This window comes from Brassica napus, chromosome C9 (genome assembly GCF_020379485.1).
Source record: "Brassica napus cultivar Da-Ae chromosome C9, Da-Ae, whole genome shotgun sequence".
Classification (NCBI taxonomy): domain Eukaryota; kingdom Viridiplantae; phylum Streptophyta; class Magnoliopsida; order Brassicales; family Brassicaceae; genus Brassica; species Brassica napus.
In genome coordinates, this window is record NC_063452.1 from 56,788,856 (window position 1) to 56,807,037 (window position 18,182).

Consider the following 18,182-nt stretch of genomic DNA (forward strand, 5'->3'; position numbering starts at 1 on the left):
GTCGAGATAGGGTGCAATTTGTTAAAGATAAGACTCAGGAGGTGTTACTAGCAAATAAGAAACTGCGGCCCCGCTCGACCGTTGGTGCGCGTGTGGAGAGACAGATCGCATGGTGTAAGCCGGGTAATGGCTGGTGCAAATTGAATACTGATGGATCCTCTAAAGGAAATCCGGGACTAGCTACAGCAGGTGGGGCTATGCGTGATGAATATGGAGAGTGGAGAGAAGGCTTTGCGATCAATATTGGGATTTGCTCAGCCCCATTGGCGGAGTTATGGGGTGTTTATTACGGCCTCTGTATAGCATGGGATAAGGGGATCCGACGGCTAGAGGTGGAGGTTGATTCTGAGAGTGTGGTGGGTTTTCTTAAGACAGGGATTCATGATTCTCATCCCCTGTCATTCCTAGTACGTTTGTGTTATGGCTTCATATCAAGAGACTGGTTAGTCAAGATTTCGCATGTGTATAGAGAGGCTAATTGTCTAGCAGATGGATTAGCTAACTACGCTTTTTCTTTATCTTACGGTTTACATTATTTCGAGTTTGCTCCGGAGCATGTTGCTTCCATCTTGTCGGATGATATTCATGGGATTGCTAGAGCTAGACAGATTTTCTTGTAACGAAGTTTGGATTTGAATAAAAAGTAGGAGACTAGCCATCTACCAAAAAAAATAATTTTCTAATAATTGTTGATTGCATAATAAAAAGCAAAATGCAAATGCGTTACCAATTAATGTTCAAAGCTATCTATGCCAAGCCAATTTACCAACTTGTCATTTAACTTTTATAAAAGAGATAGACACTTACCAACAACCATACTAGATTCACATAAATAAGTAAAAGACAAAAAATGGGAGAAACTATACACTTCACGACGATAACGAATGACTTTGTTTTGGCAACCTAAGATTATAACATTCCAACAACACTAATCATCGTTTCATTAATCCAGCTACCAAGTCTCTCATAGTCTTACTTTCACACAAGAACCACAAAGATAAAAACAAAACAAGCACCAACCCTTTTTATCTAAAATATCCTCCTAAAAACACTAACGTGCTTCACAAGCAAGCCTTGTTCTGTATTTTTTTTTTAAGTGAACTGTCTTCTCATGTAAGTATCTTCGTGAACAAAGACAGGATCTTCAACTCTCTCCGGAACCTGCGCCTGTCCCATTGCTATTCCTTGGTTAGCCGGCGTCGTTGTTGCGGCAGCAACGTTTTGCTTAACAGAATTCAAACATAAGTAGTAGACAATCCCAAGGCCTATAGTGAAAAGCGAAAGGATAGAACCGATGAAGAAAACGCCTGGCTTCACAATGTAGCAGATGTAGTGGTCGGCAGTCTTTGTCTCCTGGATGTGTTCATCGTTGAGTGAAGCTCCAGTTAGCAGCACGAGGAAAGCTAGCACAAAAGTGAACCTAAAAAGCAACACGAAGAGCAATCATCAGTTGCAAGCAAGTTATAGAGAAGGAAGGCTTAAGAGAAATGATGAGAGTTACTACCAGGAAACAATGAAGGAGACTAAGGCGAGAATCCACTTGGATCTTGTAGGAGCAGGAGGACCTTTTCTACAACAGAAGCAACCGCTACCGACGCTAGCAATGATCTGAGCCATCATTAGAAAGATAGCTGAAGCGAAACCGAGATTGTAAGCTGGACTTCTGGTGTAAGAGCATCGTGTGTATCCATCCAATGTGGTAACCTTGACCCGTGATTTCTGTGTTGATTTAAAGAGGAAACAATGAGAAGAAACTTATTAGCTTACACCAGAAGAAAAAAAACATTTAGCTCCGGGAAGAAGTGATTGTACACAAGAAAGTTTCAAGAAGCTTAACATCCTCAACTAGTGTTTTTTTTTTTAATTTATATAAAAAAGTTAAACAAATTAGTTCAAAGAGGAATGTGATTTTAAGCATTGTCGTTCATTTATATTACAAATTATTTTTTGTCAAAGATCATCCTATTAATACAAACCTAGATTTGGCGAAAAGCTACATTAACTTAGATTCCGTATAAAATGATGTTTGTTCCAAAACACCCTCATGATAATTATGCATATCAGGTAAGTAACTATGCTTCTTTACCAGAATAAGATGTTCAAACACACAAACTCTGTCTCATTGATGAACTAAAGAGTGTCTGATTAAATCGGAAAACAATCAAAGACACAACAAAAGTTACTTAAAAAAAACTCCCTTGGGACATCCGATTAAATTGGAACTGTCGTTTACTAGAAAAAAAAACAACTTTATGAGAGAGTTTCAGTTTAACCGTCGATTGAATATTATTACACCCCAAATCATGAGAAAAAAACCACAAATTCAGCAGAAGAAGAAAAGATAAACCCTAGAAAGTATTGACTGGGACAAAAACAAGAACTAAGAAGAGATAGAGGGAGAGAGAGAGACCTTGATTCTGGTAGCTTCAGCAGCGAAGGCAGTAACAGCAGATAATAATCCCAGAAGTGATAACACACCACACATCACCACCTTTCTCTTCTCCATCTTCTTCTTCTTTCTTCTTTTACTCTCCAGATGCGAGACTCTATTCCTATTATATTTTGTTTTATTTTATTGGGTTCTTCTTCGTTTGTAAGTAATAAAGCGTAAAGTAGGCACGAGGGTGAGAAACACATTGAACATCGCACTCACACACTTTCTTTGCTTTGCTCTTCTTCGTATCACGCGTAGGGCTACTTTCGGTATTTTTTATTTGTCTCGCTCTTCCATTCCTTTCGTTTTCAGCACCAGAACCGTCTTTATTTGTTATGGGCCCAACTCAAACATACATATATATTTAGATGGGCCATAATGTTTAATCATAAATTTTTGTTAAGATTTAGAGCAAGACAAATCTAATGATTGAACTATACATGGATTAGTTAGTTCACTTTTTCAATATATGCTCTGGCCTTATAGAAACTATGGGCCTAGATACCATAACTTTAGAGCACTCCCACTGAAGATATTTACCTAAAAGCATCTAAAAACACATTTATGTATATAAATATATTATATATGTGTTGTGGATTTCTAAGCTTTACGAAAACCGTAACTCAAAATATCTGGCTTCAGAAAAGAAAAAGACAAATAAAAGCATCATTAGTGGACAAGCTCTCAAAAAAAAGTTTCTTATGATTATTATACTATTTTAAAAAAATTATTTACTTATATAATTAAAATTAATTGTAACAAATATAACTTGTTCAATGTGGAAATGACACGTTAGTTTAGAATATCTCTACTGATGGGTCAGAGTCCCTTAAAAAAAACGTATTTAATAAAATCTTCACTCTCTTTCTTACTATTCTTTCTTCTGTTCCAAAATAGTTGATGTTTTAGATGAAAGCACAAGAGTTAAACATACACTTTTTTTTCTACTCATTTTTAGTCATGGTCTATAAGTGTTTTAATAACTAATTACTACTATATAGAGTCTATTTAGAGTGTTTACAGGTTCATGGACGATTTGGAGGAAAGTGGTGATTTTGGTGTTTTTTGGAGCCTTTGAGTGCAGAGCTGCACAGACGCGTCAGATGTCTAGCTATGGATGTAGACCTTCCGATCGTTAGATGGAGCTCATATTTTTAAATAAGATAGAGATTTGAGTTAGCTTTCCAATGCCACCGGTTTGAGGTCAATCAGCATCCTGTACCAGAAGTTATGCCCGTTTTACTGAGGAGTGGTCAGTCTGCCTCACGAGAGGAAGCTGTCGAGAAGAGGAACGTATGTCGATCGATGCAGAACTCTTGACATCAGAACTCTTGACATCGATCGATATGGATGCAAAAATGCGGGCCGAGCATATTTTATGACCGACTGAAGCCCATAAGCAACTCCAAATTACCAGAATACCCTTGGACGACCAGAAACCCTATTTATGTTATTTATAAGCCATTGTTGACGGCTACATCTATCTAAGCTTTCTTTGATTCTTGTTCTTAGTTAGGAGAGAAAGAAGGAACTCCTTCAGAGTCCTCCTGGAACTCCTTCAGAGTCCTCCTGGAACTCCTTCAGAGTCCTCCTGGAACTCCATTGTCTTTGGTTTTTATATCTATTGCAATTTCATCTATTCTATCCATGATTTCTGTGACAAACATCATGTCTGAATAGAACTGCTAAGTTGCGATATTCATCATAGGATTGTTTTTACTGCTTGTGTTCTAGAGTCATAAACTAGAACCCTGATCTTAGAATCATTAGGCATAATGTCGTCGCTTGGTCTTTTCTCTGAACTGAATTCTATTGAGCTAGGATTGCTAGAAACATACGAGAGCTGATTTAGGAACCCTAGTGAACACATATTCAACCCGATCGTAAAGCTTGACTAGAGCGCGTCGATCGATATCACACTTGAATAATCGATCGACGATGCCAAAGGTGTATCGATCGATACGCCCATTGGAATATCGATCGACACTTTCTTGTGATCAATAAAACGAGAGTTGAGATCCAAGATCTAGATATTAGACTGTCTATACAACGGAAGTTGTTAGATTTGTACTCTGAGTTGAGTTCTATAATATCTTGCAAGCAACAATTAGCCTATATATCATTAGAATACTGATTACCTGAATAGAAACTCTAGATCTAGCAAACCATCATTCCATCAAACAAACTCCTTGCGAAGCTGAACAATAGTGTTGTTCAACTTATTTACTGATTTATTACTGCTTTGCATTATTTATTTACGATAATCGAGAATTATAAATTTACGATAATTTTGATTTTAAATTAGTTACAAGAATTTGTAATTTAATCAAATTAGGACAAAAATATTTTAGGGAAAATTTGGAGAAATGCACTCCAATAAGATTATAATTTGAAAACTACACCCTTATTTAATTTTTTGGGAAAATACACTTATATATATATATATTTACCTAATTGCCCATTCTTAATATTTATAATATATTGGTTAAAATTTGTTTAAAAAAAAATTGTAATTTCTAATATATTGTTTAAAAATTGTTTTTTTAAAAAATCGTACATAATCTATCTAATATCTTTTTAATATATCTACATAATATATATTTCTTATTATTTTGAAAAAAAAAAGAAATCAAAACGCGTATCGTCTTCTTCTCCTCGCCATTTCTGAAATTTTTCCCATTTTTCTCTTAGTTTCACAGATTCTTCCTCTTAGAGGTTTGTAGATTCATGAATCATATTTCAGTTTCTAATTCTGATTCTATTTTATTCTGACAATAAATCTGTTTTATCTTTCTTTTAGGAAAATCATGTTGCATTCGGCTGGAGTTTTAGGAGAGTGGAAGATGAATAAAGAATCATGGAGATTCAAGGTGAATACAAGAGCAGGAGGTAAATTATTTACCATTAAAGAAGACTTGGAGTTCGATGAGATCGTTGAGATGGTTCATGAAGATTTTGGTATAAATAGGTTGGGTAATGAGTGTTCTTCAAAAAAAAAATGGTTGGGTAGTGAGTTAGAACTTAGCTATGCACTACCAGAATCAATGCTTCGAGATATGCCTAAGGATACACCTCCTGTTTTTGTGAACAATGATCGGCAATTGGTTTCTATGTGTGAAATGTGTAAATCCACGCTTATGCGTCTTTGCATCTCGGTGAAGAATGGAAACCTAGGGAACCATGATCAAGGTTTCAGTCGTGAAGATATTGCCGTTGATGGAAAAGGGCATGAAAATAAGAATAAGAATGTCAATAGACAGGAGAGTAATCAAGAACCAGAAGTGGAAGTTTCTAATTTTCATGATGCAAAGGTCATTGAAAAGGGTCAATGGTTCAAAAATAAATCAGAGCTGTCTTGGAGTATACAGATGCTTTCGAATGAACGCAAATTCAGAATTGTTGTCAGCAAGTCAGACAAGAAGTTGTTAGTTGTCAAATGTGCGGATACAAGCTGCAACTGGATGGTTAGAGCTGCCAAGACTAATCCGACAAGCGAGTTTTTCTGGGTAACAAAGTACATCGACAAGCATACATGTTTTTCTAGAAACACTGGTGGACCGAGAGCTTCTTCCAAAGTTATAAGTAAGCTTCTTTTGCAAAAGTTTGGAAATTCAGGTCTAAATATGAAACCAGAGTTGATTTCCAGTACTATGAAAAAGAGATATGGTCTTGATTCAAAATATTGGAAGATATGGAAAGCTAGGGAAGATGCTCGAACAGAGGTATTAGGTTCTCCAGAAAGTAGTTATGTTCAGCTTCCAATATACATGACTTTACTTGTTTATATAGGTTGAATAAAATAAAATAAAGGAAAATCTGTATAAACTTCATGATAAAGTCAAAACAAATCATAATTCACATATTTACCTTTGTTATTATAAAATTTAAATGATAAAATAACATATTTATCTCAACACATATATTTGTCTTAAACAAAATAATTTTAATGTTATAATTTTATTAATTCCGAATTTATATATTAATTTCGAATTAATATCTTAATTATTGAAATATATTGGGTAAAAAATTCAATTCATAATTAAAGAAGTGTATTTTTCAAAAATTAAAATAGAAAATGCAATTATCAAATTTCAAGTCTTAAATAGGGTATTTTGCAAATTATCCCAATATTTTATTACGTACAAGAAAGTGTAGTTTTAAAAAAATTAAAAATTAAATGCATTTTGCGGTCCCGGTCATGGCATCAGGTAATCCCTAGCTAAATTCACGCTTCACAATTTTAAAATCAACATAAAAATAAGCTATTAACAATGATTGATGCATATTACTAAATTATATAAAATATGGATATGATATTTACAGCGTGGAAAGCCTTGGAAAAAATGGAGAGTTTGCAACCGTTGAAGAAGTGAGAGTAAAGAACTGCACTTTGACAAACACAACGAACGGTGTCCGAACCAAGACATACCAGGTTTGTCCATTTCATTAATCTCCCTTTCATCATGATATTTTGTTAAGCCTATCACTTACAGCTTAAACTGGCTCTTTACTTTTTGTAGAACGGATTAGGATATGCACGGAAAATCTCATTTGAGGATATCAAGATGGTGGATTCAGGGAACCCTATTATCATCGAACAGAATTACATCAGCCAGGGCAAAATCAAGAAGTAGGCTATCAAAATCAAAGAAGTAGGCAAACAGATTGAGTGGGCACAGAACTGATCCAGATTGGATGACCTCTTTTCAGTTTTTGAGTAGAAACAGACTTCAGAATATGGATCGGATTCTGATGAAAATGGTGTTTCAATCCTGCATATACCACATATGGAAGGAAATAAATGCAAGGCGGCAACAGACAGGTTACCGCTCGGTCGATCAGGTTGTTCAGGCCATTGATAAGGCAGTGCGTAATAGGATCACATCACTTCGCTATAAGGCCGACCATCAGTATGAATGAGTCGTTGGTTTGAAGTCACAGCATAACACTTAGGAAAATAAAACTCCTTTCAGCCTTGTAAATTAGTTTTGGCTTTTACATTCTCTTACAATCTTTTGTACATGCCTATTCTTTACACAGATTAATAAATTTCACATTTTATCAAAAAAAAAAAACCTTGGTAGTAAAAATCGTTTTTACAAGACTGAGTCTGGTATAAGAACATATATAATAGGAAAACATTGAAAACGCAGACAAAAAAAGAAAAACAAAAGCGTAACGACATAACAAAGCTTTGTCTTAAGCTGCTCGATCCATCCCAACGACGAGATTCGTCACACAGTAAATAATCAAGTAGAAAAGGAGAGCTGACGCGTTACCTGGGACTTCATGATCGACTTATGGTGACGGAGTCACAGAGGTCGAGTATCGTACTTCCAGTAGATATCCATAAGTAGGAAGAGACAGAAAGGTACAATTGTAGAAACGGTTTCGAGAGCTCACGCGTGACGACGAAGATCAATCCGATCTGCGGAGACCGTCGAGTCCTGGCATCATCAAGAGGATCACCATGACTGCTTCAGCAGCTGCTGCGTAGCCTAAGACAACCCATTCGAGAGCCATTGTTGTTCGACTGAAGATTTAGGGTTTAGATTGATTGATCGATGAATTGGATCTGGTGCAGCGTAGGGTTTAGGTCTAACGCTTTGGTATAAAAAGGAAGATGTGAAGAGTGTGAAGCACGTAACGCTTGTTAGGCGTACCCGTCTCACCAAAACGTGGGCTTGTATGGCGTAGCAGTCCAATAATTAAACCTACCTTTATTGTTTTATCTATCTAATCTAATCTATTAAAATTGGAGTACAAATAGAAATTAACCCTAATTTTTTCCTAATTTCTATATCTTTACTAATTATTTGTAGGTTTACGCGTTATTTAATTAGAAAAAATAACAAGCCCATTAAAATTTTCTTACCCAATAAACTCAGTTTCATCTTTCCACCCACATTCAAATTCAAATCTCTACATGATTAGATTTATATATTAGTATAGAGGGGGCGTTCGGGTTCGGGTCGGGTATTTCGGATTTTCGGTTATTTTGGTATAGAGGTGTAGAACCCGTTCAGGTATTTCTGTACTTCGGGTCGGGTTCGGGTATTTTTAGTTCGGATTAGTTTCTTTCGGATTGGGTTCAGATATTTAGATTTTGAAAGAAAAAAATTAAAATTTCATTTTTCAAGTTTCTTGTATTTAAAAATATAACTTTCCTGATTTTTTATTTTTTAATAGAATGAATGGTTAATAGATTTGGACATAACATTTTAAACCTAAAAAGACACAAATTTGGTTATTGTTTTTAAATTTCGGATGTAACTTTTGTTAATTTTTGAAATAAAAAATTTGACATGCATTTTAAGTGAGTAGTAAATCACTTCCTCTGTAATTATATGTATATTATGTGAACTTAAAGTATGTGTAGTATCAATATAAATATTTTAAACTAGAAATATAATGTTAGTAATACATATGTTCGGTTATCTTCGGATATCCATTCGGGTTCGGATATTATCCGCTCGGGTTCGGATATCCAATCTCTCCTAATTCAATATCCGTTCGGATATTTTTCTACTTTGGTTCGAATTTTGGTTCGGATTTTTTGGATCGGGTTCGGATACGGGTTCGGGTATATCTCGGGTAAAATGTCCACCCCTTTAGTAAACCAAGAATGTAAAATAAAATGCCAATTTTTTTACTTATATATTTGCTTCGCCATTTTTCTATCTATCACGATCATATATATTATGTTGTTTTGTAGGGAATGAGTGACGACGTACGTAAGCGGGTAAGACCGTAAGAGTTCTTCGATGAAGTTTTAATGGTGGATCTTCCGTAGCATACAAGGGATTTGCGTTTGAAAATGACGTGATCATCCCTTATATAAAATACTAATCTTATATGCAGGACAAGAAAACTTGGTCACTTCTTTGTTTAGTTATCAATATTCTATTATGATGGTATGATGATATGTCAAATAGTTCACGTTACTGATGTTAACATATATTTACAAATCTTTGTTATGATGTTATTGTTTATATATAGTTATGAATGTGCCACGAATCTTATGTTGATTTGTTTTTTAATTAATAGATTATGTTAACTGCAACTTAAAATAATAAATAGTTTCATTAATTAGAAACCAGTTTATTATTCCACTTTCTATTAATTGTTTCAGTATAAGTCCATTTATTTATCCCAAACTAAATAACAAAATCAATCAACATAGTTGTAAAGTTCAATTTTTTTAAAAACTAACAATATTAAAAACTATATATATTTATATTTTTCAATAAATTTTTAACAACCGAAATGATCCTGCGCTTTAAAAGCGCGGATCAAAATCTAGTTTAGTTTTAATAGGTCTCATTGCAGCCTAATAAAATGCAAGGAATTTCTTTGTTACCTCTCAATGTGAAAAAAAAAATTGAATCAACGAAAGAAAACCCTAAATTTCAGGAAAAAAAATAAAGCTCTATCAAAATCCCAAAACACAAAAAAAAAAATTAAACCAACTCAAAATCCTAAAACCTAATAAAACCCATACGATGCACTGTTATCGTCAGCTCTACTAACTCCTTTCTCCCTTGTGGCTAGTATGTACTCCATAACTTAGACCCGAGCGGCTCCCAGTAGGTGGTGCATATATATATAGTAAAAACTCTATAAATTAATAATGATGAGACTATAATATTTTATTAATTTATAGAGATATTAACCTACAAAATTTCTTTTTTTTTAGATTTTTTTTGCATATTTTTTTATTTTATTTTTTTTTTCTTTTGACAGCAAAGCATTTACAGACTCATATTGACTCTGTAAACCAAATCGGTAACTCCGCATCCATGTGAACGACAAAGGACGATTGTTTCCTAGCACTACGTGCTAAGCTATCTGCCCGAAGGTTCGCCGTCCGAGGTACATGGACGATGTCTGAGTTGAGGAAACTTCCTTTGAGAAGCTTGATGTCTTCCAGATAGCTTTCGAATGCTGGCCATTCTTCTGGTTCCGAAACCATCTTCACCAATTGAGAACAATCTGTTGCAAACGTTACCTGAAACTGTCTTAAATTCTTCATACATTTCATTGCCCAAATCAATGCCTCTACCTCCGAATGGAGGGGTGAAAGACATGCTCTTACATTCCTTGCCCCTAACAGACCATCAAACCCCGGTAAAGTACTATGCCAGCCTTGCCCTGAAAATGAGTCCTTATCTTTCCATGAACCATCTACGAAGCACCATCGACCTGGTGTCGCTAGGGGAGGACTGATCTGTACCGAAAGCCCCCTCGTTGGGTCATTTCTCACCTGCGCTTCTGCCCAAAGTGATAATTCTAGTTCTGCTAATTGAAGAGTGTCCCTCGGATCAATATCCAGATTACTAAAAACTTTGTTATTTCGGGCTTTCCAAATATACCATAAAATCCATGCAAACTGATGATCATCCATCTTTGGCTGAACTCTCCAAAAAAGATGATCCACATTAGCAAATAATGATGTGATAGGAAAGATATTAGGAGATGACGGGATCTTAGATAATGCCCACACTTGCCGTGCCGGGGGACATTCAAAAAATACATGGTTTATTGATTCTTCCGGATCTCCGCATCGAGCACAACATATATCTCCTTGTATCCCTCTTGCCTTTAGATTTTTCATTACCGATATACATCCTGAGAGAATTTGCCATAAGAAATGCTTTATTTTTGGGGGACACCGCACTTTCCAACAGAAGGCTTTAAGAATATCCACTGTGGGGCCATAAAAATCTGGTGGTTTTTTTTATCAGGATATACTCGTTCCACTTGATAACCTGATTGGACCGAGTATTTTCCATTGTTAGTAAAATGCCATCCATTCCTATCCTCAAGCTGATTCCTACTTAAAGGAATACTTTCAATAATTTTTGCATCCGTAGGATCCACTAGAGCCATGATTGCCTGTAAATTCCATGAGCGAGATTCCAAATTAATGAGGGAATCCACTGTGAGGTCCGGATAAATGTTGTGAAAATTTTTGTTTGCTGGTCTCGGGCGAGTGGATGGGATCCAAGGATCATTCCATATAGAGATAGACGAACCTGTTCCCACCCTTTTAATTAGTCCTTTACAAACCAGAGATCTAGCAGAAATAATACTCCTCCAGCCATATGACGGGGAAAAAGAACGAATCGGTTCCAGGGGTGAAGCATTCCTGTAATACCGTTCTTTGAAGACTTTTGAAAAGAGAGTATTTGGCTTCTCAATCAGCCTCCATAGTTGCTTTCCAAGCATTGCCGTATTAAAATCAACAAGATCCTTGAAACCTAACCCACCATTATCTTTGGTTTCACATAATTTATCCCATGATTTCCAATGCATACCTTTTGAACTTCCTCCTGGGCTCCACCAAAATTGAGCAACTGCACTTGTTAATTTTTTAACGGTAGCCTTCGGTAATCGATAAACAGACATAACATGGTTTGGCAGGGCCGTAACCACCGATTTAATAATTACCTCTTTTCCTCCTTTAGTAAAAAATCGAAAAGTCCATCCATTAACCCTATTATTCAAGCGTTCCTGTACAAAACTAAATACTTGTACCTTAGATCCTCCAAGACTTTCTGGTAAACCTAAGTAGGATCACATGCCTCCTATATTTTGAATTCCCAGAATATTCCTCAATTCTTGACGACTGGCTTCTTCAATCTTATGCCCAAATTGAATTGAAGATTTGTGGAAATTAATTTTTTGCCTTGAGACAGCCTCATATTCCTTTAAAATCCTGAGAATGGTTTGACACTCCTCCTTATTTGCCTTGCAAAAGAAAAGACTATCATCTGCAAATAGCAAATGAGAGATTGCTGGACACGCTCTTGCCACCTTTAAACCAGTAAGTTGTTTCTCTCTCTCCGCCCTCTTAATATTTGCGATTAATGCCTCAGTGCACATAATAAATAAATACGGAGACAGAGGATCCCCCTGCCTTAAGCCTCGTTGAGGGATAATAAGTCCATGTGGCTGACCATTGATAAGTACCCTATATTGAACCGAAGAGATACATTCCATCATCAAGTTAGTCCAGCGAGGATCAAATCCCATTTTGTGAAGAAGAGCCACAATAAAGTTCCACTCGATCCTATCATATGTCTTGCTCATATCCGTTTTGATTGCCATAAATTTGTTCTGGCATGACCTATTTGTCCTCAGTCCATGAAACATTTCCTGCGCTATAAGAATATTATCCGATATTAACCTGCCCGCCACAAATGCCGATTGTGTCTCCGAAATTAGCCTTGGTAAACAAATTTTCAATCTTTGACACAAAACCTTCGAAATAATCTTGTAACCAACATTACAAAGACTTATCGGTCGTAATTCCGTCATCCTTGTGGGTCTCTCGACTTTCGGAATCATACATATATTAGTAATATTTAAACGTGGATCCATATTTCCTGTAAGAAGGAAATTATTCACCATCTCAACCACATCCCTTTTAATTATATGCCAGGAATGCTGGAAAAAAAGAGCTGTCATCCCATCCGGTCCTGACGCTTTCTCAGGATGCATCATAAATAAAGCTTGTCGGACCTCTTCCTCCGTTGCCACTCTCAGTAATATTTGATTCATTTTGGGAGAAATAGATGGTGCTATTTCTTCCAAAAAACTATCAAATTCCGTTGGAGCCGTGGTCGTGAACATACTCTCAAAATAATCAACCGCCACCTTCTCAACTCCTTTCTCATCCATTATCCAATTACCCGTTTCATCATGGAAACCCACTATTTTGTTACGAACCCTACGCTGCTTCGTCAAAGCATGATAAAATTTAGTATTAAGATCGCCAGATGAGTACCACATATTCCTGCTTTTCTGATGCCAATATTCCTCCTCATCCTTATAAGCCTCCTGCAATTTCCTAGAAACCTCAATAATATCTTCTTGTGATCTATTATTATCCATTTGAACTTCCTCAAGTGCCTGTTGAAGCTCCTGGATTTTATCCTTTCCAGATGGTTGATTATCTTTACGCCATGAAGAAATTTCATGACGACAATTATTAATTTTTGTAACAAAGTCTCCTGAGTGTCCTTCCTGACTCTTCGTCCAGCCAGCTACAATCGACTCCATAAGACCCTCCTGACCAATCCATCTTTTATCAAATCTAAATTGCCCCCTTTTTTTCCTTGTAAAATTATCCTCTAAGAAAGCCACCACTGGACGATGGTCAGACCCCACCATCTTTAGATACTCTGTATAAGAACATGGAAAAAGCGTGTGCCATTCCTCATTTGCCAGAGCCCGATCCAATCGACATCGGACCGTCACTGCTCCTTTTCCTTTGCCCCTTCTTCCTTGCCACGACAGTGTATTTCCTCGAGCCGGAAATTCTAATAAACCACTATTCCTTATCATATTATTGAAAGGAATAAATGAAGTTGTACACCGTAGAGAGCCCCCATCCTTTTCATGATTCCCAGTAATTTCGTTTAGATCGCCTATAATAAACCAAGGTTCTGAACGTGCCAATGCAAATCGAGTTAGTCTCTCCCATACCTGTTCTCTTAGCTTTTGCACCGGATCCCCATAAACAAAAGTAAGAAAAACTTGTTTCCCTTTGACGACCGCCTCAATATCTATCATTCTATTACTAGAATATAAAATTTTCACCTGATACTCATTATTATAAAAAAAAGCTAAACCACCGCTCCTCCCATTTGGATCCACAGTAGTCAAACTATCATATCCAAAGTGTGGTTGAAACCATTGTACAAACTCAAAATCCTGTTTCGTTTCAGATAAAAAAAAAATCCGGTTTGTGTTTTTATGCCATGTCTCCCGAAGATAACTTATGGTCCAATGACTCCCAAGACCTCTACAATTCCAGCTTAATATTTTCATATATAAAAAATGTTGTATTGCTCTCTTGAGCCGGAACATTGGGATTTAAAGATACCCAGCCATTTTATGATTGGCTTAAATACCCACAAATCCAAGAAATCCCGTATTCCATAAAAAACCTTTAAATATACGTTTAACATAGACACAATATAACATAAATCATTTCCTATATGACTCCCATGCCTTATTAGCCAAACCATACTCGAACCGACATCACCAACATCATCCTCTATTATCCAAACTGAACTAAAGAATATTAGGCACACTTTCCTTCCCCCACCACTTATCTCTTCTAAAAATCCTTTGTTTCGTGACTGATTACCTTTGTTGACAAGGAGCACCAAAAATGTAGTTCTAGATAACATGTAGAACTCATCAACATACCCTATAAACTTCCCAGCATCCGTTCGTGTCGATCTATAACCCCTCCTGAGATCTATTGACGAGCTAATCATCATCCTTATGAAGAAAATCATCATTAAAAAATATTCCAATAACATTACCAATGAATCCCAAAAACTCCAAGTATTGTGAGAACAATGAGAAAAACCACCACAACAATCATCACAAGAAAAAAATATTGTAAACTCCGAACAATATAAAGGTTTAGACTCAATTACACCAGTGAAAGTACAATTTTTCCACAATTCCTTATGACAACCGTATAGGACTTTGCATAAAGAAAATGAGATGTGCAGTATTACGTGCCACACATTGTCCAAATCCACTGTTCCATTCCCCTTATACATGTATTTCCCCGCAATTGACATCATAATAACACCAAAAAAACCAAAGTTTTGAAGCCTCTCATACTCCATGACCATCTCAAACTCATGTTGTTGATCAAAGCCATCATTGTACCAATCAGTATATTCCATTAAACGCCATGTCAATCCTCTCTCGCCCCATCTCCGTAACCGTAAAGGCCTCCACCATAACTTGTCAACTCTCACCCGTTCCTGCCACACACCTAAATACAGAGCCAAGCGTTTTCCAACAGACCACAGCACCATACCAACAGACACAATTTGCCTTATACATACCAGCCTCCAAACGTTTCCACATCTTCGTGCCCAAGTAACAGAGCCATTCTGATGATGAACAAATACTCCCAGCAAATTAAAGTACCAGAAACACCAGAAGCTAATTTTATTCCAAAATTTAACAAAAATCCAAAGAACCAAAACAAGAATTACTTTCCTTATACCCATTAAGCCAAATAAACCTCCAAAAACCAATTCCTTCTTGCCTGATCTTGCTGTTCCAAATTTAAGAATCAACCAAAAATCACCAATCAATCCAGTTCCAAATCCAAAATATTGAGATGAATCGCAATCTAAAATATCACGTTTATAGTTCGACGATTTCACCTTGATAATGATCGGGGCCCTGCACCGATCAATCCAAAGTTTCCATTTTCTTATCTTCCCCAAATTCTCCTTATTGAATCTCAAATCAATCCCTGATTGATTTGAAGGAAAGCCTTTTTTCCAGTCATCCGAATCGCGCTCTTGAAACTCCTTGATGAACCAATCTCCTACGCAAATACCCGGATCCCATCTTCGAGAATACATCAAAACCCTAGATCGCCATTTTTGCATATTTTTTTTTATAAAATAAGAAAATAGTTGATTCTACCGTATACTATTTGCCCCTCGGGAACACGCTAGGCGCTAGTCGGACGGTCGGGTTGGGCCTAGCGCCTAAAGAGAAAATCGGGGATTAATCGGAAATTATGCGGGGCGGAATTTTTAGATGGTTTACTATGTTATAAACATGTTAATCTTTAATTGTGTATAACATTAATACATTTTCATGTTTAAGATTGTATAAAACACACAAATAGAATATATAAACTTAATATAGTGTAATTTTCATCAAAATTATGAATATAAATGATATTTATAAAATTTTAGATCAAATAAATAAATAAAAATATTATTAAAAATAAAAAAAAAAAAAATAAAAAATAAAAAATAAATAAAAAAATAGATTAGGCGGCCGCCTAGGCGGCTAGACGGTCATTTAGGCGGCTAGGCGGTCATTTAGGCGGTCTAGGCGGAAAAAAATCGGATATCCGATTTTTTAAACCGATTTGACATAAATCGGGGCGGAAAAGTGACGCGTAACGCCTAGGCGGCCGCCTAGGCGGCTAGGCGGCCGAGTTTTAGAACAGGGCTATTTGCTGTATATTTTTTAGAAATTAGACTTTCATATTTTTATTATATTATTTGCTGTATATTTTTTATTTTTCATAGAATCAAATGTGGTTTTAGATATAATTTTACTAAATATTATCAAAATATATTAAAATTTTAAGAAAGATGAGATAATTTCATTGTGAATATAAAACCAAAAATATAATGTTTAGTTTGTACTTATATAAAAATGTATATATATGAATTATTAATTTAGGATATGAGACCCTATATTTACATAAGACTTTATAAAAAATTATTATCTTATTATTTATTGGTTTGTGTTATATTTTGAACCTCTCCAAATAGGTACCGGAAAAAATATTAATTTATAATATTTATTAATTTATCAAGTATTAATTTATAGAGTTTCTACTGTGTTTAGTTGTGCCTTATGTTTAAATCATAAATTTGTTTTAAGATTTAGTATAAAAAAAAACTAATGATTGAACTATACATGGATTAGTGAAAAGACTAGAGAAACATAAAAAAAAAATACAGAGCGAGAGGAAAAAAAGAAAGAAAAGATCTTCACCTTCTCCGGTCGACGACATCATGTCGTTCTTTTAGCTCCTTTTCTTCTTCTAGATGGTACCTTAAATATCTCAGATCTAAAGCGAGAGTATCAAATCGGATTATGTCGGCTCAGATCTTATCAGATCTGGTGGTCTGTGGTGGTTAGTCTTTGTTTACCGGCTGTATTAATAAGGTTAGAGATGGTAATTAATAGGAATGTCAAACAGGTTGTCTGTCCCGTCCCGCAGCGGGCTCGTTTTTTCGCGGGTCACGACGGATCAGGCCCGTACGGGCTGCGGTCTCCAAAAGAACGGTCCAATCCCGCCTTGCCAAAGTGCACAGTCCCTTACAGACCGTTCCGAGGGCTGGACACCAAAGGAGTGCATCATGACACTTATTGACGCTGCAGGCTGCTCCAGGACGCTTCAGGATGATCCACTACATACCGAAATGCACATAATGAAGATACATGAAGCATCTACTATTCAAGCTCAACAAAATTTGTTATATATTGTTCTTGTTCTTGAAGTCTATTTTCTTGAAGTTCTTGAAGTCTATTTTTTCTATTACAAGTGCATGAATAAGATGAGATGATTATGTATATATAGTCATAACCAAACTTAAAGTGCATGTAAAAGATGAGATGTTAAGTCTGAACCAAATTAAATTTAAAAAAACACCAAATCATAGTACTCAAAACAAAACCAAGCAACTTAAACAAGAAATCTCAAATTGTAATAAAGCAAAACACCAAATCAAGATAACATTTTAAACTTGCGGTTCATCCAAATCCCGCAGGTTAACCTGTGATCCATCCCACTTTTCGCCCATCCCGCAACAAGTCCTGCCCGCGAGGTTAGCTACTCTGCGGGCTTCCAAATGCCGGCCCAATCCCGCCCCGCAGCAAGTTTTACCGAGACAAGCCCGCGGTCCAGGTTCCACTTTGACATTCCTTGTAATTAAGGACTTAGACGGCAGGTCTGGTCCAATAAGGTTTGGAGCGGGACAGGTTTGGTCAGGTATATTCTAAGCCCAAAATTTAGCAGGCCTCGGGGGATGTCACTGTGCGGGAATGGACTTTTGCGGGACACATTGGGATCCAAAAAAATTCTTCACTTACTCCATGCAAAACAAACAGAGAGAAACGGCGATTCAAGAACAGATAATTCCTCCGCACATCTCTCTTCTTCGATCCATCT

At 36.2% G+C, this 18,182-nt stretch overlaps 2 protein-coding genes and 1 long non-coding RNA gene across 4 annotated transcripts; 1 reads left to right on the forward strand and 2 right to left on the reverse strand.

Moving 5' to 3' along the window:
• Positions 1-917: 917 nt before the first annotated feature.
• On the reverse strand, positions 918-2,672 carry BNAC09G40750D. Its single transcript, XM_013827621.3, has 3 exons — positions 2,411-2,672; positions 1,505-1,719; positions 918-1,420 (listed from the first exon to the last, which is right to left on the reverse strand). The coding sequence occupies exons 1-3, from the start codon at positions 2,504-2,506 to the stop codon at positions 1,093-1,095; spliced, it is 639 nt and encodes a 212-aa protein (XP_013683075.1). The 5' UTR covers positions 2,507-2,672; the 3' UTR covers positions 918-1,092.
• A 9,317-nt stretch (positions 2,673-11,989) lies between these two features.
• LOC106387711 (LINE-1 reverse transcriptase homolog) lies at positions 11,990-17,141 on the reverse strand. 2 transcript variants are annotated; one of them, XM_048769089.1, is made up of 3 exons: positions 17,003-17,141; positions 15,640-15,850; positions 11,990-15,527 (listed from the first exon to the last, which is right to left on the reverse strand). In XM_048769089.1, the coding sequence occupies exon 3, from the start codon at positions 14,306-14,308 to the stop codon at positions 12,011-12,013; it is 2,298 nt and encodes a 765-aa protein (XP_048625046.1). In that variant the 5' UTR covers positions 14,309-15,527; positions 15,640-15,850; positions 17,003-17,141; the 3' UTR covers positions 11,990-12,010. The 2 variants fall into 2 exon arrangements, with proteins under 2 accessions (XP_048625046.1, XP_048625047.1); XM_048769090.1 differs by lacking the exon at positions 17,003-17,141 and having other exon boundaries at positions 14,251-15,239; positions 15,313-15,527; positions 15,640-15,958.
• LOC111210046 lies at positions 16,690-17,586 on the forward strand. The gene is made up of 2 exons (XR_002661453.2): positions 16,690-17,144; positions 17,211-17,586. It is a non-coding gene; the product is annotated as an uncharacterized LOC111210046 (long non-coding RNA).
• Positions 17,587-18,182: the final 596 nt, after the last annotated feature.